The sequence below is a fragment of the Macrotis lagotis genome, chromosome 5, assembly GCF_037893015.1.
Source record: "Macrotis lagotis isolate mMagLag1 chromosome 5, bilby.v1.9.chrom.fasta, whole genome shotgun sequence".
Classification (NCBI taxonomy): domain Eukaryota; kingdom Metazoa; phylum Chordata; class Mammalia; order Peramelemorphia; family Peramelidae; genus Macrotis; species Macrotis lagotis.
This window is the reverse complement of record NC_133662.1, coordinates 132,602,734-132,624,371: the sequence shown is the minus strand read 5'-3', so window position 1 is coordinate 132,624,371 and position 21,638 is coordinate 132,602,734. Positions and strand designations below refer to the sequence as shown.

The window sequence follows — 21,638 nt, the reverse complement described above, 5'->3', positions numbered from 1 at the left end:
AATAAGGATGACTGGAGATAGCCTTGGATGTGAGGCAATCAGAAATAAGTAAACACCCATTTAGAAATGAAAGCATATTGGAAATAGAGTAATCTTCTGATGATTCTGAGTAGATTTGTATGTGGCCTATTTTAAAGTTAATTTTTACATGCCAATCTTCTGTGACTTTGAGTTGTCCCTGGATTGTTGGCAACTGTCAAGATCTCTCCTTACTCACTGGACCTTGTATGCCCAACTTCTTTCTCAAATTACCTTCATTGAAAAGGGTTCCTGAATTTCATATCCACTAAACCTGTAAGACTGGGTTCTTAATCTTTTTCTGTATTGTGGGCTCCTATGGCAGTCTGATGAAGTCTATGAACCCCTCTTAGAATAATATTTCTAAATGTATAAAATCAAATACATATATTTAAAAAGTAAACAAATTACATTTGAATACAGTTATCAAAATATTTTTTAAAAAAATTTCATGGATACCAGGTTAAAAAACCCCTACTTAGTCTCAATACCAATCCCATAGAACCAATATTGTATGTCATAACTTGTTTTTGATGATAGAGAAAGCTAGGTAGCACATTAGATATATTGTTGGCCCTGCAGTTAGGAAGACAAGTTCAAATTTGACCTCAGATGCTTGCTAGCTATGTGACCCTGGGTAAGTCCCTTAACTTTTTTAGTGCCACAGTTCTCCTCATTTGTAAAATAGGGAATGATAGAAGCCAGAGTCAAGATAGAGGTCTTTGAAAACCTTAAAACATTCTATAAATGTCAGCTCTTATAATTGCTATTATGATTATGATTGTGTGATATCAAAGATAGAGGGTCTAGATATGGCCCTCTGATACAAATTTCATTCAAACTTCAGTGCACTAAAGGTTCAGCAAAACAAAATAAAACTGAGTTGGTATAGGATTAGTATAAACCTACTAGAGTAGAAGTTTGCTAGGACAAAGAATTGCTCAGCTCTAAAGGGCATTGTGACATGTGGTCTATTGGGTACAAATAAGTTTGAATTTATACATGATTGTTCAGGTCATCTGAAGGTATGGATTGAGATGTAGACCTTGTGTGGTTCTTAGTCTTATTCTCTTAACAACAGGTCTCTGATTCCTAATATGCACATGTGGTGAATTTTGGCTTGCTTTCTGAAATAAGTAAAATATAATTTGAAGGATCGCTAATCTGTGTGTGTAAATGGATATGATATTCCTTGGAAATACATACTTGGAACTAAAGTAGGTAAAGGCAGCTCACTTACTATGGTGTTCTTCCATCATCTCTCTGGTAATTTCAAAAAAAAGTTCCGCATAGTAGAAGTGCATCTTTAAAGCAAGGGCCAAGATTTGGTCTAATAGATTAGCTGGTACTTGTACTTTGAGCACTACTGATTCTTTTGTCTGACTCTTTATGTCTTCATTTAATTTTTTTAAAAGATACTGGAATTGTTTGCCATTTTCTTTTCTAGCTCGTTTTATGAGGAAACTGAGTTAAATGACTTGTCCAGGGTTACACACCTAGTAAACATCTGAAGTTGGATTTGAATACAGGTCTGTGTCTAGACCCAACACTCTATCCACTGTGCCACCTAGCTATCCCTACTGATTCTGCTCAGCACCTTAGTATCCCATCTATTGCATCAGGCAGGCATCTGACAGGTATCTGTTCCAGACACTAGGTACAACATGCTCTTTTAAGAGACTTTTTCTTGCTGTATTCATACAAGTAGTCAGAGGCCCAGAATTCTTCAAGCCTGAGGTCATGCCCTGCAGGAATTGCAGTTCTTTGTAGATAATTGTTGTAGCAAAGGCTGATTTTCTGTTCTCATCTCATGAACACTTAATCAAAATAGTCTGATTATCATTCCATACCAATATGATGTCACCTTCTGAGGGCACCAAGATCTTACAGAAAGATGACAATAGTGTCCGAAGGTTTTCTTCATTACCTCCCCTGTTATCTCTGCTTCTTTAATATACAATGTGATATATTAGGGGCAAGTAATTTAGTTGTTTCAGTGAGATAAATCAGTTTTAAATTACAAATTGGGTAAATTTATAATTATATTATAACCATTATTATAATTATAATTATGAAATGCCAGTATGGAAAGAGTGATGTGACTGAAACATTTTATCAAGCTCATGACAGAGGAGATATTTAAGTTCTAGATGAAAAGCATTACACTATGATGAATATTCCAAGTTGAACACAAAGGAACATAACCTTGACACTGACACTGACATCATATCCGGAAGGCAATTAACAGTAGCTACATTCATTATCATCCAGTACACATTCAGGTAAGGGAATAACATAATGCTTCATTAACATGGCAGCTTCACATATTATTTGATAAATTTATATACAAAGGAATTGTTTTGAGAAACATCTTTCCTTTAAGTTTCCTGTCTTACAGAAATTAGGCCTTTAGGGGCAGCTAGGTGACACAGTAAATAGAGCACCAGTCCTGGAGTCAGGAGGACCTGAGTTCAAATCCAGCCTCAAACATTTAATAATTACCTAGCTTTGTGACCCTGGGGAGGTCACTTAACCTCATTGTCTTGCAAAAACCAAAAAGAAAAAAATAAATTAGTCCTTTAATTAGATTTTTGGGACCCAGGATCTAGATAGGTAAAGTCATAAATAAATTTTTATTATATTTAGGAGCAACTGGGTGGCAGTGGGTAGAGTGCTAGCCCAGAATCAGGAAATTGTTATTATTGTTGTCCAGTCATTCAAGTGGTTTGAATTCTTTGTGATCCCTTGGTCCATAGCATTCCAAGTCTTTTTATCCTTTACTATCTCCCTGAGTCTATCCAAGGACATGTTCATTGTTTGCAAGACAACTCTCTGTCCATCTCATCCTCTGCTATCCCCTTTTCCTCTTGATCCTCAATCTTTCCCATCTTCAGGGTCTTTTCCAATGAATTTTGTGGTCTCATTATGTGGCCAAAGTATTTAAACTTTAGCTCTAGTATTTGATCTTTCAGTGAATAGTTTAAATTAATTTCTTTAAGAACTGAATGATTTGTTCTCCAAGGGACTCTCAAAATTCCAGCACTACAATTTAAATATGGCCTCAGATACTTGCTAATTGTGTGATCTTACACAATTTACTTTCAACCTCTGTCTACCTTATTTCCTTGACTGTATCATGACAATAATAATAGAATCTTCTTCCCAAGGTTGGCATGAGGATCAAATAAGATCTGTAAAGCACTTATCACATGCCTGGGACATAAGTACTATATAATGTTAGCTATTGCTATTATTATTTAGTTTTCTCCCTATCAATGCTTTGACAAAGTGACTTCCACTTTTGCCTGGATAGCGCATATCTTTTCCCAACTTCTGCAGAATTGCATTTGACTGTCCTGTCTTGGTGGCAATATACTAATGGTCTTGGTCACAATCTCATTGAAATCTGGTTCTAAATCCAGTTTTTTTAAAAAAAATCAAAATCTCAGCTTCTTGAAAGTCACAGCATATGTATTAGGGTAGATGAGAAGTTCAGGAGCAGTCATTTTTCAAGCTTTAACAAGAAATACTTAATGAATGCAAAACATAGTTGCTTCTGGAACTACCTGAGATGGATTCTTCTAAAGTTTAGAAGAATCTAAATTGTTGCTGAGTTGCAGATGTCATGTTGATCTCTAAGGGGGAAAATAGCCTATGAGCAAAAGCAACTCAAGAAATTCAGTATTGTAATGAAGAGCAAGATTGCTAAGGTAAGGAGCATGGAAATAAACAAAGAGGGTAAAACATTTCATAAACTCATTTGCCTTGTTTCAAAACCAAAGTCAGTGGGAAAAGTAAATTAAATCCACTGTCTTGAAATACTTTTCATGCTGTTGATTGATGAACTAAAACAATGATCTCTTTAATTATCTTTATAATTGGTATACTATACCTTCCAAGAGTGTCAGAAATAGCTGCACCTCTTAATAGTTGGTATCTTGACTTGATAGCATCAACAAATGCTAAGGGATTTTAAGTAGTAAGGCATGTGTGTTCTTATTGGTTATTACTATAAGTAAGTGGACCAAAAAAAAGCTCATGATCAGATCTACTAATATTGATAATACTGACTTGAGTTTAAATAAGGTGAATCTGTGTCTGAGTTTGATGAAAATAATTCCCTGGGTAAGTAATTTGCAGACAATTTATTTCTCAAAGTAGTCCCTGGTTTGGGAGTCAGTTAAGGCATTTCTAATTATGTTGTGACTGGTCAGTACTAGACTGTAACTACAATCTTAAGTAGCTTAGTTGCCACTGAAGTGATGATAGACCCTGGTATCATGAAGTGAACATGAATCTCATGTCTCTGCCAATAGGAACTCTCTTAAGTAACTAGTCAGATCTATTATTGGCTTCTGTATTTAAGGAAGATGTAGAGGTGGTACTTAGAGGCCTTATAAAATTTTTTAATTTTTGAAAGTTGTGATTTGGGTTTTTAAAAAGTAAAACTCAGACCTGGTATCAAATTCATTTTATGATTTGAAATTTAGAGTACCCTCACTTCTTCGCCATCCCCTTCATTAACACTATCAGAAGATTGTATTAACGATAACAACACCAGGGGATGCAACTCAATCTTACTTCAAGGCTTGGCATCATCCATAAATCAGAATAAACTGAGGATAAACCTGTGAATTCCTTATTTTTCAAAAACTGAAACAATGTGAATAGTCAGGCTATATAATATTCATGTTCCTCCAACATTTGGTTGATCCCTCCTACCTTGTCTTTCCATATTTCAGTCCATTTTGTATTATTATCTAATTGACCTTCCTATGTTGCTCCCTTATATTCAGTTAACACTATTGATGCCCTATTACCTCCAAGATCAGTCAATTAACATTTATTAATTGTCAAAGGGTCAGGTACTATACTAAGTGTTGGGCATACAAGATCCCTACTTTCAAGGAGCTGATAGTCTGATGGGAGACACAACATGAAAACTACTAAGTATAAATTATGTATAGGATTAATTTGAAATAATTCTAGCAGAGGGTCACATATAAAATCTTTGATTTTTAACTTGACTCTCCTCCTACCTTTCCAGTCTTCTTAACTTTCCTTCAGTCTCTTTGCTAGTCCTTGTACAAGATTAACATCTCCTGTTTTCACCAGCTGTCCTTCATGCCTGGGATTCTCTCCATTTTCACCTCCTGGATTCCTTCAACTCCTAGCTAAAGTTCTTTTTTGCAAGAGACCATTTTCAGTCTCCCTTATGTTAGTGCCTTCCCCCTTTGAGAGTCTTCAACTTATTCTGTATATGCCTTATTTGTACAGACTTGGTTGCATGTTTTCTCCCCAATTAAATTAAATTCCTTGACTGAAACAGATCTTACTCCCTTTCTTTTAACCTTTGAGAAATGCTTGTTGACGTGAATCAACATGAGCACATATCCACTACTGAACTAAACATAAATTTGAGACTGATTCTGGAAATGGACAGATCCAGGTTTAGACATTTGGAAATTTTAGCAATCCAAGATTGAATATGAAAGACTAAATAAAGATGAAATACTGATAATGTGTGAATGCTAGAAAAGATAGAAATAAAAAAATCTCATTCTAGTCATTTTACATCATCCCTTAAATTGCTATTTCCCTGAAATCAATAATATAGTTTTTGAAGCTTCAATGCAGCAAAAGAAAAAGGAAATCCATGATTATGTTTTTATGGTTCTACTATGTCTTTTCAGAAAAGCACAAAGGGGAAACAAAAGTATCTTCTGTGTATGTGTATATATTAAAAAAACACTCTACAAATGACTTTTAAGATACATGATTTTTAGGTTATATTCTCTTTGTAGTATTGCATATTTAGGTTATTTCTAATTGGTTATTTCTCTTTCTGCAATTTAAGTAATTTCTAAGAAGAAATAGGGTCCTATCAGTGATGCTAAATTTAGAAGCCTAGGAAACAAATGCTCCTGAAGTCAGGTAGGCTTGTTGGTCTTACATTCAAGCAAATTACAACAGAAATGAACATAAATATTTAAGGAAGAGAAAAAAATCTCAGTTTAGATTGTTAGGGAAAGTAGACTTAATTTTCAATCTACCTTGGTTTTCCATTCTGTAGTGGCAAACAATTACAATTTATTCATAACAACAGTCAAAAAAGGAATTCATTTAATTAGTGATATGTAAAGACTTTTGCATAGAAAAAAGTTACAAAGTAATGCAAAAACCAAGACTAGGTACAGTATTTTTAAAACAAATATTTTAAAGTATATTTTTGCATAATGTTTAACATTCTCATAATGTTTATTGCTTTCTCCACACAGCAGAGAAATCAAGTGCATAATACATGCTGTGTCTTTATTTTCCAAAACAAAAATCTCACGTGCTTGATTCAATGTATTAAGAGATTATTTTATGTCATAAAACAAAAGCAAAAAAACAAACCAAAACACCATTGTTTAGCACTATTTGTCTGGGTATGGACATAAAATAATTTACTGGCATCACATTGAATACATTCATCTTGGTTTGGGATCAAATGAAATTTGTGAATTTGGGAAAGAACAACTTAAAAAAATAGTGCCTTTTCTTTTCCTAATGCTTCCTACCCATCTCATCATCTGCTGTCCCCAGAAATTACAATCTCCCTCACAGGTGACAGAAAGATTTTGCATGTTATCAGGAGGCAATGAAAAGTATATATAATATATATATATATATATAAAAATAGTCCAAATGCAACTAAATAAGTTAATTTAACATCTTACAAAGAAGTTTTTTGTATTGGCATGAATCAAATATCCTCCAGTGGGCACTCAGTAGGCAATTAAATACATACAGGTGCACTAATAATAAAGAAGCACCATATTTTAAGCCAATTTTTTTTAAAGCGCCTGAAGGCTTGCAAGCGGTGCTGAACTGTTTGTTAATCCAAGCACTGATAGGATAATTGCTTATACCAATGCTATGCTAGATGTCACCACTTGGCAAGTCTGTACAAAGAAAGTAAACTAGGTAAGATAAAACTAGGCCTTTCAACCTGAAAATTATTTCTCAGCAACCCCTTTAAATTAAATAGATCTGTTGGTTTTGACAGTGCACTCTTCTCTGGAAATGTATCAAATGTCTATAGCCTCCCTTCCCTATTTCTTAACCCATAACTCTTCACTTTCTTTTCTTGTGCAATATAATTCCTTTATGAAGAAAATATTTAATAGCTCAGGCACTTATGAAAATTTAAATTGATTTTTTTTTATCCAGCCTCAGGAGAATTCCATGGAGTATTTTCTTTCCTAACCCACAAACATGAAGATGTGTAGCTAGAAGATTATCTATCTCTAGAATCTGTATATTTCCCTTATAAACGGTAAAAAAGAGTGTGACATTTTTCAAAAGCTCATTGATGATGATGATGATGCCTAACAAGATGCCTAAAGCAAAAACATCGAAGAAAAAGTAATATTTCTTCTTGTGAGATCTGTGTTTAAAAACTGTTTTTTTGTTCCTTAGTGGATTTTCAGGCATCTGTCAAGGCTGCTAACCTTCAGGGTGCAGGCCTTTAAGCTGACTCTGAAATGAAGGACATTCATTTAGTTACTACTGCCAAAAGTCTAGTAGAAGGCTTCCAGGGAATATTAAAAAGCTCCAACTTCTGTCCCCCAGGGTCGGTAAGGTTTACTGTTTGTTCCGTTGCCTGTCTGCTGGGGACTGGAAGTTGCTGACACAGATAAAGGTGGGCTGATGGCTGTTGCAGCTGCCACTGCTGCTGCTGCTGCATTCGGTGGGAGCATGGGGAACGCTCCGGCAAAGGAAAGGGGGAAGCTGTGAGCAGCTGCTGTGGCTGCTGCAGCTGCGGCATGGACGGTAGCAGAGAGGGACAGGAGAGAAGTAGAGAGAGGTGGAACACAAGGAGCCACGCTACCCGTGGAAGGCATTCGAAGTGCAGAGTCGGCATGAGCAAAAGTGGCTGTGAGAAGAGCTGAGCCATGGGAAGGGGGAGGCACTTCAGATGCTGTGGACAGCCGACAAGGAGTGGTTTCTGAGGCGTGGAGTCCATTTTGTTGAAGTAAGGCTGTAGGGAGATGGTGAAAAGCAGCTGTCCAATGATGTGGATGTAAGGGGTGATGGTGGTGATGGGCCATGGAACTAGTCATGGCAGCTGCTTCCCTCTGAGAGGCACAGGTACTGAGATGAGAAACAAGTCGAACTCTCAGGGGATCCGAAGTGTCCAGACCTTCCACTGAGCTCAGGTACCTTGCAACTTCAGTTAAGCATTCTCGGAATCCAATGCTCATGAAATCCATGGCGAGAGCATGAGCATCAAAATAACCTGAAAGATAGAATTGGGGAAGATAAAGAAAATGGGGGGGGGGGGGAGAAGAGTGAGAAACAAGAAAAATAATAGTGTGAGCAAATATCAGCTAATGTTCCATTTTATCCTTGCTCAGATTTAGTTACAAGTTATTCCTTCTCAACACTTAAGACAGCTAATTGTATTTTTAGTTTTATAAGTTTTAAAATAGTATATTTGGTAATTTATATCTGACAAACTCTTAGCAATACAGTATGCAACAATTCCTGAAACCAAATAGCACAGTTGGAAAAGAAATTGAAAACATTCGTGGTTCAGACTCTTCAAAAAACATGCTGTTGCTCTTTTCTTGTACTGTGGAAGAGTAGAATTCTATGGCAGGTCTTTTCATGGTAATAGAGATCTATAGTCTCTCTGTCTCCTTCACACACTATATGGATTGAAGATGAAAGGGTCTGTCTATTTCTCTGGTGTTGGCCTTTATAACCTAGATACTAAACACTCTATACATTTTGAAAATCTGGGGACTTTCTTTAGCAATTTTAGTAGGATATCGTCTGCTTAGTAGAATACTAAGTGCAACTTGAAATGTTGTGTTCCTAACGGTAAACTGAAAACATCTTGTCATGAAGAAAAAAGTCTCAGTAGAAACAAAATGAGGTTTGTTTGTTTTTAAATGAAATTCAGTTACTGAAAAGCTATATTAATGAGGTTTTTTTTGTCAACCAATTCGTGGCTGCTTAATGATAAAAAAGATACCTTGCAGAATTCTTAACTTTACTGAATATCATTATAAATGTTGCTCATTCTTAGATACATGCTTATATGACACTTCCAAGAATAATCTAATGAGTGTGTACATACTTGTATACAATTCATTCTCGTTCCCTTATTTTATAGATGAGAAAACTGAAGCCAAAAGAGGTTAATTGATTTGCCAATGTTCACATAGGTAGTAAGTTGAACTAGGCTAGTTTCTTTTTTTAATGATATTTTGTTTTAATGACTTATGCTATATAAGTTTTCTTAATCTTGATAATGTCATCATGCCTGAAATGTGGTTCAGATGCCTGAGTCACTTTGCCTCCAGTTTCTCTCCTCTACAAGTGACCTTTGATGCACTTCTTGATCAGGTCTCCTCGAATGCTGTTCCACTCCTTAAATTTTCAATGATTCCCCAATTCCTTAGGAATAAAGCCTAAGATTCCTTAGGCTGCTATTGAAGGCACTATAGAAACTCAAATTTTTCTAATCATGGGAGGAAGAAATATAGGATAGTGAATAGAGCCTTGAAACTGAAGTTAGGCAGAGAGGGGGCTCAAATACTGTCTTAGAAACTTACTAGATATATAACTCTGGGTAACATACTGAAATTCTCTGTGCTACAGTTTTACTTTTTAAAAATTATTTTTAATTTATTGAATAAAAAACATTTCCTTAACATAATACAATAAAAAATATTATTGTACATGAAACTGCAAACCTCTTATATATAATTTGTTATTTCTTTTAAATATATAAAATTTCTTTTTTCTTTTTTTTCTTTTTTCTTCCCTCCCCCTGACCCTGCCATAGAGATGGCTACCATTAGACACATATAGTTTATATATATATATATGCCTATATAACATATATATATGCAAAATAGATATAAAAATTCTATACATACTTTATCAGTTCTTTTTCTGGATGCAGATAGCAACTTTATTTTTATGTCATTTATGGTTATTTTGAGTATTCATAGTAGTCAAAATAACTAATTAGTTCAAAGTTGTTTTTAAAACAATATTGCTATTATTGTATAAAATGTTCTCTTGGTTTTGTTCAATTCTCTATTCATTATTTTGTGCAAGTCTTTCCATGCCTTTCTAAGATCATTGAGCTCTTATTTCTTATAGTACAATAGTATTCCTTCACAAGCATACCAGAACTTGTTCGGCCATTCCTCAATTGATGAACATCCCTGAAATATCCAGTACTTTGTCACCACAAAGAGGTGCTATGGACATTTGAGAACATAGAGAACATTTTTTTTACCTTTTTTTTCTAATTATCTTAAGATATAGACCAAGTAGTGTTTTTGCTGGATCAAAGGGTATAGGTAATTTAATAACTCTTTGGGCATAATTCCAGATTCTTCTTCAAAATGGATGCATCAGTTCACAATTCCACCAATAATGAATCAGTTTCTTTACCTCTTAAAAAATGAGAAGGGATGGATGCAATAACCTCTAAAGACTCAACTCTAAAAGCTATGATCCCATGGTGTAAAAGTCATGGTTCTTCCTACTATGTAACAATTAATGTAAAATTACCCCTTTATCATAAAATATGTTAATTAGAATAGATTACACATATGGGGAAACAGAGGCAAAGTGAAGCAGTAGATAGAGTAAGGAGTTAGAAAGACCTTCAATGATACTTTCTAGTTGTGTTACCCTGAGCAAATCATTTAACTTCAGTGAATCTTAAACACATTCCTAGAACTTAAGGTTATAGATAAATTGTGATCAGAGTTGGTGAAGGGGGTACCCACAGTGGGAGTTTTACCCACAAATGAAAATCATATATCCTTTACATATATGTACATGTAGGAAAAACAAAATTAGTGGGCAAGGATTGATAAAAATGGGTAAAAGTTCACCACTTTGTTTTTCTTTTTAAAAAACTTTGTTTAAGGTTTTTGCAAGGCAAATGGGGTTAAGTGGCTTGCCCAAAGCCACACAGCTAGGTAATTATTAAGTGTCTGAGGTTGGATTTGAACTCAGGTAACTCCTGACTCCAGGGCCAGTGCTCTCTTCACTATGTTTCAAAGAGTTATCTTTAGTTAGGAGTTGGTGGAAAGAACATGGGCTCTGGAGCTAGAGGAACTAGGTTCCAATCTCATCATCAGTACTTAATCTACTTCAATATCTTCATGAAAAAAATAAGGGATAAGAATAGTCCTTTTCCGCTCTAGTATTTTGATCCTAATATGTAGTTGTTTCCTCTCTCTCTAACTTGATAATTGCTATTTCCAGTTATTTTTTTCACTCTTAGGATGAAATTTTTCCATGAATCCATGTATATATGGATATACATATGTATATGTATGTAAATTTAACATAATCCCACATAATTATCATCTTTTATAATTAATTGACAGAGAAGAAATTTTTGTGACAGCTGTTATATATGTCAATTACTAGAAAGTTCCTTGATGACCATTTTCCACTGAGGAGTCAAAGAAATTCTTGTCCAGGTACAGGTTTGTTTGACTAGGTCCGTTCTGACTCTGAGATTCTGTGACCATCATACTATTCTATAGCCAAAATATTTTGGAAAACAGTTGTCCCAGGTATTAAAAATTCTATACTTAGAATTATAAAGCTGGAAGTCTTGGAAATATATTTAGAGGTAAAAATAGACTACCAAAAAAGAATGCATGTCCAATAAATAAGGCAAACTGAAGAGTTAAATAATTACAAAAAGGAACTATAATGACCTGCAACATATTAACAATGCTATTAACAAATTATATTTTAGATCAGAAAGCAAAGATATTTCTGAGAAAGAAGAGCCCTCACTAGAAAGTGCATTATCTTCTAAGTTCTCTGACTAACGGTCAGAAAGTGAAAACTCCAAAGGTACTATAACCAGAGGCAAAGGAATAAAGTATTGTTCTCATGAGACAGAGCCCAAATGGCTTTAGAAACTGACATTACTCAGTTCATTCATACCTACAAAGTAAATAGAAGGTAGGCCAACAAAATTTATTCCAGAAACTCCCAAGAAATTTTCCTTTGTAGACATAAACCGAACACATTCCAAAACTGCTTATATAACTCACACAGGTCTGAGTAGTTTGTCATTTCTTAATGTTAACTAAAAAATAATACCAATGCCAAGTTCAAGACATAAATTAAAAAAAAGTTATTTTAAAAGAATGAGAATCTAACCACAGCCCAAGGCTGAAAGCCTTTGACAAAAGATGTTCTATTGACTAAGAGACTTGATAACTGCATAGTTCTTCCCCAAACCTTTATGCATCACCTGTCTAATTATTTTTAAATTACCTACTAGGAACAGACAGTATGAACTTTAAAAAAAGTTCTTTTGAGGTAAACTTCAGAACTGGTCTGAATAGCCAAGAATAGCACCTGTGCTAGGGCTCAAAATGAGCACAATTCAAATATAATGCTAGTAAATTTTAAGGAAGTGCAACTGGTATTTACTTTTGGACTGTGGTTACCTGTGTTCCTACCTTGTCTTCCGACTAGACTGTAAACTCCTTGAAAACTAAGTTCCATTTTAACTAAATCCTACATTTTTCCTGGTATCTAGTACAGTGTACTATATACAGTAAGCATTTTAATGAGCTGAAAAGAGAATAAAGACACTAATTTTTTAATCCTTTACCTAACAAAAGAAATGGAGGTACAAGAAATCTCTAATAATATTTACTTTTGTACTCAACATTTCTAATCTTAAAATATGCATGAAATAAGGAAAGAAACTCTTTTATAATCTAAGTTCACAGGATCTTAGATCTAAGTTTGGCAAGAGCCTTTGAGGTCATGTAATCAACCCCTTCATTTTACTGATTAAAAAAAAACTGAGGCCAAGAAAGTGACTTGCCCAAGGTCACACAAGTGACAGAACCAGGATTCATGTTCAACTACTGTTCTAGTTTCTAGCTCTTTTCCACTAAACCCAATGCCAAATTCAGACAGAATTTGGGTTCTACAAGAGATGTCAAGCAGAGGCTAGACAATGGCTTATCAGGAAATGTTATAGGGAGGAGTCATGCTTTGGAAAAAAAGGTTAGAGGGGTGGCTAGGTGGTGCAGTGGATAGAGCACCAGCCCTAGAGTCAGGAAGTACTTGAGTTCAAATTCAGCCTCAGACACTTAATAATTACCTAGCTGTGTGGCCTTGGGTAAGCCACTTAACCCCCATTTGCCTTGCAAAAAACCCTAAAAAAAGGGGGGGGGGGGTTAGACTAAGGACTTCTGAGATCCCCTCTAACTTAGTCCAGCCCTATTAAGGTCAGAGGTTTTAATTTGATCTATTTAAATAAGAAGTTAAATGACTTGCCCAGGGTCACTAACTAGTATCTAAGGTCAGGGCTTATAAGCTTTTTTGATTATCCAGCCTTTATAATTTATAAAGGCATTTAGTAGCTGATCTCCTACAATTCAGGGAGGTGAGTAGTATAGTTGCTTTTATTGTTGTTTTAAGTGAGTTATTCTAGTTACACAGCAAGTGGTATAACAGGATTAGAATTTAGTCAGCAGTCTTGACTAAACCATGCATTGTCCTTTATAGTTACACCAATCTGTTCCTGGGAGAGTAAGGTTTGAGGGACATCATATTGTAGGGGTATTCCCTAAACATCTTTATAAGGTGGTTAAAATAAACCTTAAGGACATCCTTTAAAAGGAAATGAAGTCATACAAAGGCTATAATAAAACCTGAGGGATGTGTATGTAAGAGAATCGGAGAGTCTATAGGCCCTCTGTCCCTTAATTTGTGAATTTTAGGTCTTTTTAAAAGAGATTCCTCAGTTTCCTCTCACTAGCAGTATTCAAATAAGTGGTGGCTACATATTTGTATGTTATATTGTCTTAAAGACTTATGAGTTGAATCAGAGGACTTATAGTCACTGTCTTTTAAAAAAAATGATAAATAAAAATGTTCCCTAACTGATAGAATTATTTCCTTCTCATTTTCCCACTATCTCCAACAAACCACTGTCCAGCCCATTCCCTAGAACACCTCAGTCTGGGGCCTGGAGTTATTTCCATTAATTGTGTGAAATATAGAGTTATTATAGGTTATTTAAAATATCTTTCTACTCCAGTCCACCCTACACCAAACAAAAGATATCCAAAACCACAAAGAATTTTCACTTCCTTACAGATATCTATATTATATCAAATTCTAGCTTTGGTTTTGGTGCACCCTAATGATTAGTCGCCAACCTCCTGTTTATGTTTGGATGTTTGTGTGTTTGTTTTGTCTCCCAGTGCAGATTTCAGTGCTCTTCTCAAGCCCTAAACAAATCTCTGACTGGGCTGCCCGTGAATGAAGGCTTTACTCCCACAGTGTTATGAAAGCAAACACAAGCCCAGGGTCAAGTGCTTCTTTTGTTCCAGCAGTCCTTTCCCACGAGTTTAATCCTGCCATTAGCATTGATTTCCACTGCTTTAATCTGGGCCCGCCTTTCCCAGTATGTTAAAGAACTGTTTAGCTCTGGGTTTATGATATTGAAAAAAAAAAAAGGAAAGAAAGTACAGAGAGAAAGTGGCTTACTTTTACCTCCAGTTGCTTGAAGCATCTTCAAATGATCTACTGTCATTTGTAGTATTTCTGCTTTTTCCAATTTTGCAGATCCCTGGAAAAATAAAATAATAAATTCTTACAATTACTTAGGTTCTAATTTAGTGTACCCTTCACTAAACTTAGTGTTATGTTTTGATTTTTATTGATTGGAGCATTCTTTTATATTTCTCTATATATTTCTTATTTATTTCCAGAATATATCTCAGATGTCTATCAGACTTCATAATGCACATCACTGAATAGCTCTTATTATTCATACCATGCCATTGTTAGTAAATTTTAAAAAGATTTTACTACTTTATAACATTGTATCTGTCCACTATGTAATTTCACCCTCCATGCATTCATAAACTTTCTTTTTTTTTCTTTAAAGATTGACTGGAAGTCTAACAAAATAACTGACCCTTTCTAGACATTCAAGTATACTGACAGTATGATGAATTTTCTGTATATTAAAATACTTAGTTTAACACTTTACAGTTGTACAGATGAAAGAAGTTTGTACATATATTTTTTATCTTGGGAAAAAAATGTCTTTTGCCTTACCTTGGATGTTAAAAATAGTATTATGGGATGTCGGTTTTTCAATTATCATATGACACAAAGCATACCCAATTTAAAGACTTTGCCCTAAAAACTGATCTAAAAAAAAGCTCTTGGGGAAAATGATTTTTTACTCTTAAAGTAATACACTAGCTCATTCGCAAAAGTCCCTCCCTATATAAAACAATAACAACATCTCCAAACCAAAAAAGGCCAAAAACCAAAATAAAAAAAAAGCCATAACAAAACCCTTTCCAGTTTTGACCAGCAGAGGTCACTCTGTGTATCAATATTCAAAAGATGAGAGGAAAATTTAGTTTTAATCTGGATATTTTAAATTCTTAAAGATTTTTGAATCATTTTTTAAAAGTTGTAATATTTTCTCTATCATTGAATTGGTAATACCTCCCCCCTTCCCCTTTTGCTTGGATTGGTTCTTTATTTGTATATGTGTCATCTCGATTTCACTGAGCTCCTTCAGAGCAGAACCTTAGACATTTAAAAATGTTGAAATTATTTCCTTGTAAAGATACCTATGAAAAGCAACTGGAACATATAGATCTATCTTAGGGCTGCTTGATATGCCAACAAAAGCTGGATGGATAATGTATAACATATTAAATTCTTATATTGTCAAAACAGAGGCTAAGATTTGGTTTCGATTTCTAAGCATTACTTGTTTTAAATGGATAATACCAGAACTCAGTCCATAGTGTGGGTCCCCAACTTACTTATTTCCATGAAAGAATACTCTTCTAATCATACTATGACAAGTTCTAACTCTCTGTTCTTGGTAACCAAACTCTGCAAATGTGAGACCCATGTGTTTATAATAACTTTACTGCCAGAGAACAGAGGTTTGTTTTTTAAAGCTTAAGTTGTTTTAAGTCAATATTTAAGAAAAATCTAACAAACCAAAAAAATTCCTAAACCAAGTGATCCTAATAACTGTGGACAGACTTTCAGTAATCAGAACATTTTTAAAAAAGCATTGATAATTGATATTTTAATAACAGCATAGAGGGATTCAAAGCATTCCTCATCAAAATTACATTTTTTACATTACTTTTCCCTTTAAAGAAGGACTCAGGATATAGAATGAGTGTCCTCTTGGTAACTTTTCCCCCATTAAGAATTTCTAATTAATAGTGTATTACACGTTGTACTTTTTCTCAGTGTTAATCTTTTCCATAGAGATGGTACAAGTAGTTTCACTGAGAGTGACTAATAACTCAAAACTGCAGTTTCTGGGTATTTTCCAAGGGCTTTGGAGGGGTTGTATTATAATGTTTGTGGTGTTCATGAAGTAAACAATAAAATGGAACAAATAACTGTTGTCTCATACCCTGTTTGAACTAAACTGAAAATATTTCCTTCATATGTTTCTGTATTCTTTGAAAGATGCTCTCCATTGTCTATGCAGCCAAGCAGACTTGTAGAAGTAATTTAAATATTACTTTTCTTGAACCATGAAGCAAGTAACTGACCAGTTTCTCTATTTTTCTTACTTGTGCAAAAGGTTTTTTTTAAATTTTTATTCTGAACATAATTAATTACAGGGTCAGGTTTGACCATAACAGACTTTAAAAAGGATGCTTCACATCAAATAGGCTAATAAGGCATTAAAATGAAAGTAAATGGTGTGGTAAATCAGTTTATACTTTGAGATTGTAGGTTAGATATGCTATTTCTGGGACTGCTGTCTTTTTTAAGAAGAAAAAAGTGTTTAAATTAAAAAAACAATTTGAGATAGAAATATAATTTTCATTTCATTCTTTTTTGAAGCATACTGCATGCAGCATATTTTTAAACAAAACCACTACTGGTATTCATAGAAAGAACAGAGAAAGCATGAACACTCCTACCCTTAAGGGAAAAAGAAGCAAAAGAATGGAAATGTTTTTCAGCTTCATGATGGATTATGTTTTTAATAGTTTTGCCACAACAAAGCATTTTATTGAAATGGCTGCTTTATGCCAGATCAGGACACATACACTATTATTTTAATGAGCTTTAACAAGAACCCACATAACCAGATGAGAGAATCTGTATGTGTGAGAATGCACATACACACATTTTAAGGGGGGGGGAAGCAACTTACTTGTTTTTCAAAAGCAGTTGGCACAAGTCTTCTCAATTCAGACAGACTGTTATTTATCCGATCACGACGCCTTTTCTCTATAATCTATTCCAAAGGGGAAAAAAAAGAAAGTTTATGAATGCATGAATAGTGAAATTACATGTAGTGGAAAGATACAATGTTACACTCATTTCGTGAAATCAAAGAAAGGGGGGAAAAAAACAGTACACATACCCCTCTTCTTTTCTTTCTGGCCATAATCTGAGACGTTGTTGTCGGAGAATTTGATCGAATCACAGAGCCCGTACTTTGCCTATGAAACAGTAAGAATGTGTCAGGTGCTACATAACACAATGATTGTTCCTTGTGGGTACCTGATGCTACCTATTAAATATTCAGCGATTACACTATTCCTCTAAGTGTTTGGTCCTTTATTCTTAACTCTTCCTTCACTTCTACCACATTTTGCTTTTTTTAGGCCTTCTGGTCTCTCTAGGTTTGAATTACATCTTTTATTGGAGAGTCTTGGCATCAAGGCCTTAAAAGAATACTGGTCTGAGTCTCTACCTATAATGTATTGAAACAATTATGGAAAAATTTGGTGAAAAGTAACTATGTTTAGATACTTCATAGTTCTACTTAGATTTTTTTTTTTTCAAACATAATTAACCTCTGACAGCTTTCCCCTTCCTGGCATTGGATAAAGCAAAGCTATTTTAAAATAAAGGTCACATTAGTCTTGCTATCAAACAGATACAGTCTGGTCATGTGTCACTGGTCTTCTCCCTAGATCCAATTTTTAAAATAAACAAAAGCTAATTTATTTTATTTCTAAAGAAAAAAATAAACTTTTATATGTACCTAACTCCCAGAATACTTTGAAGCAAATAAGTTACTAACATTCATGCATCAAACTAAAGGGACATGGTCAGATAAATCTGATTTACTTTGAAATTGAATCTGTAGAAAATGAGTTCTGTAGTTGAAAAACCTTCCAAACTTCAAGTTTAAGGTTTAAACCCACCTATAATGTCTAGGAACTACATCCTTGAGTTCACAGTCTCAATTTTGTAGTCACTTTTAGTTTTCACCCATTTCTTCTTTTTTCATAATATACAAGGATTACACATCTTATGCTCATGAATTTACTGTTTTTTATCATTTATGCTGTTTCCTTTTAGAAATTATGGTCAGAACTGCAGATTTCCATTGTAACTAGCCCTCCTTCCTCCTTTTCATCCCTTCCTTATACATTACTCTTTTTCTTCAATGTCTTCAGCAACTTCAGTCTCATTTTTGATTTATGACATACTGTACTTTGAGAAATACAACCAGATAAGATAGAATAGTAGTTTTCAAACTTTTTAGTCTCAGGACGCTTTTACTCTCAAAAATTTTGAGGACTCCTAAAAAGCTTTAATTTTCAGGGGTTATCTACTCATGTTTATCTAGAATTATTATGAAAGAAGTTTTGATTTCAAAGATCCCTGGGATAGAAGACTTTTGAAACTTTTTCACCTATCTTTGGTATTTTGGTGTTTGGATTGCTGTGATGATGCTAAAGAAAAGTAATTTCCAAAAGGCAAGAATCCTGACCTCTGAATGACACTTAGTTGAAGGTAAATAATTTAACAGCTCCTGGGAATGCTATTTAGAAGCAATTATAACTTGACCTGCATGGGCACTAAAATGCCAGGTAACTGTCATGTGAAGTGGTGATTTGTTTTCTACTAACATGATCCAATTCTTTTTCAGTTCTAGTAATCATGCTGATACCAGAGTCAAAATGAAGATGCCTGAAAGCACTCTTATAACAGAAGGTCATTTTATTTCTGGATTGCCAAAGTCACATATGTTCATTCCCCAAAGCGCCACCTAGCCAGTCTGGACATCTCAAAAATTCCAGTGAACATTTCTTAAGTCTTCAATGAAAAGGGAAAAAAAGAGAGAAATCATTCTGTATTTCCTGTTCCTTCCATTCCCATTATCGAAAAGGGATTTCAGGAGCTGGGTCACCTGAAGTTGACCTAGTCCTCTGCAAAGCCACTGGTGGGCTATGACAGCTGACTGCTATAGGGGATCCATAGCCTCGGAAGTCAAAGGTTCATTAAAATCTCTCACTACCACTGGTGCATTTCAGCACGTCTCACCTTCCTCGGATTCCACCCCACCCCTAAATGATTAAAAAAAAAACTACACCAAGTTCTCAAAAACAATACAATGCCCGAAATAATCCCCTAATACCACTTCTTAATTAAATATGGATGACTTCACAAGCAAAGTTTTCTAGTTTCCTCCAAGATAGAAGGGAGGTAGATAGTCCCCGAGATTTCGCAAGAGATGCTCACCCACACTAGGAGTTTCCCACAAAGCCTTTGCCACGCTGGAGGGTTAGGGGACCACCTGGGTCTCTCTTCGGCCCGCTGCAGTCTCCCCCCCCCCCCCCACCCCGAGCAACTACCAATGGGGAGAAACCCCCTTCTCGACTCCCCACTCCCTGAGCTACTCACACTCACCCAGAATAATTGTTTTCGCTTCCCACGTCTATGGTCTCATCCATGTCGCTGTCTGAGGTAGTTTCCTCACAAGGTCGCTTCATCTCGGCGAGCCGGAGGGTGGGGGATAAGTGCCCACCCGGGTGCCTTCCTTTTTCTTCCCTGCCCCCCACCCCTCCCCTTCGCGGTCTGCGCAGCGCGGAGCCTGGCGAGCGCGGCACGGCGGCGGCGGCGGCAGCAGCGGTCTGTCCTCTTTGCTCTTTCCCACGCTGCAGTCCCTACCTCCAGCGAGCGCAAGTGCCCAGTCCCCAGGCACGCCCCCTTTCTCCCCCTCCCCTCCGCGATCTGTCCCGGGTGTAACCCCATCCTCCCCCCTCCCCCGCGGCTGGCTCCCCCGCAGGCACCGCCTATTGGACCCCAAAGTTCCTGATGGGCAGCATCAGTCCGCCCCCTCATAGAGTCGGGGGTGCTTGGGATTGGCTGGCAGCTGCGGGGCGATCGGGGCGGGAGGTGGAGAGGAGGGGGACACAGGGAGGAGGGGTGACTTTTGCGGAAGCCTAGAGCCAGTGGGTAGTTTCCAAGCGTGGGAAAGCAGCCGCTGCACCTCCGGTCCCTGGGAGCTGCGGGCGGGGAAAGGCGCAATCGGGTCCACCCCGTGGCGAGGGTGACCGCGGCTCTCAGTTCGCTGTAGGGAAGTGGTGCTGACGCCGAGCCTGAGGATCAGGTGTGGAGGGCAAGACTTTTGGTTTCGGCAACCCTCCTCCCTCCCAACCCCACCCCGGCCACGCTCAGCCCCAAACAAAGTTTCTGGGTTGTGTGTAAAGAATAACCTCAAACGCGTGGCTGTGTGTGTGTGTGTGTGTGTGTGTGTGTGTGTGTGTGTGTGTGTGTGTGTGTGTGTGTGCGCGCGCGCCTCAGGCAGGAGTCTCCTAGTAAAAAGGCTTTCCCCCTCCCCGGATCCCAAGGATCATTTTTTTTTATCACGTATTGTAGACTTTATCCTGCTCTTCTCTTAAAACTTTCCTAGCAGAGATGCGTTTTTCCTCTCCCTAAATTTCCATTGCTTCTCTAGGGCAGAATATTTGGGAGCATATGATTCGCTCAAAAATACTGGAATCCAGATTTATTGAAGGATTGGAAAAGCTACATTTTACATATGTACACACACACATATAATATATATATATATATATATAATACCTAGATTTCTTGCTTTAACTGTATTTCCACATTTCAAAAAGCTCCTAGTTATGAGCGGTTCATATACTTTTTTTTGGGGGGGTGCATTTTCATTTTTCCCGCCGTGGGGGCAAAGATATTCGTCAACTGGAGGTAAATCGAAGTGATGCGTCTGCACTTGATGATATAGAGAACTGAGGAAATCAGAATTTACGTGTAGCCTGAAAAATTCAACTTAGTTGGAGCTAGACATTTTTTTAAAATTTTATTTTCCTTGTATATCCACATCGTTGTCTCGGTTTTCCGTAACTGCGCTCAGCCAGTCACAGAGTAAAGGATTTAGTTGGGAGAATCGAGCAATGGAAACTGGGGGAATTTAGGATTTGAAGTGATTTTTTTTTTGGCAAACAATTTTTAAAAATTACTTTCTAAGGCTCTAGACTAATTTCTTCCACGTTTTCTAAACTTTCTATTTTTGGAAAAAATTCCAAACTGCGCTCTTCAAGCACTGAAAATACTATGTAAGCCGGCTGGATACCTTTGCGTATAGAAGGGTGAAGAGAGCGAGCTGACCGAAAATTAGAATTCGGTTCCCCCCTTGCCAAGTTCATTTCAGAGCCGCGGCGTTACCGCCCCCAACTAAAGTTTTGCCTTTTGTACGTAGGCTGGTGCAGAGCCCTTAAAAGCTAACCAACCAAACAAAGCCCTAGTCCGCCCCGAAGATACACTCCTAG

At 36.3% G+C, this 21,638-nt stretch overlaps 1 protein-coding gene across 2 annotated transcripts; it reads right to left on the bottom strand.

The window, feature by feature from the left end:
* Window positions 1-2,692: 2,692 nt before the first annotated feature.
* Window positions 2,693-19,971, bottom strand: HEY2 (hes related family bHLH transcription factor with YRPW motif 2). Of its 2 annotated transcripts, none has more exons than XM_074187508.1 (5): window positions 19,747-19,971; window positions 17,465-17,543; window positions 17,252-17,335; window positions 14,578-14,659; window positions 2,693-8,302 (listed from the first exon to the last, which is right to left on the bottom strand). In XM_074187508.1, the coding sequence occupies exons 1-5, from the start codon at window positions 19,827-19,829 to the stop codon at window positions 7,608-7,610; spliced, it is 1,023 nt and encodes a 340-aa protein (XP_074043609.1). In that variant the 5' UTR covers window positions 19,830-19,971; the 3' UTR covers window positions 2,693-7,607. The 2 variants fall into 2 exon arrangements, with proteins under 2 accessions (XP_074043609.1, XP_074043610.1); XM_074187509.1 differs by having other exon boundaries at window positions 14,584-14,659.
* Between the last annotated feature and the right edge of the window lie 1,667 nt (window positions 19,972-21,638).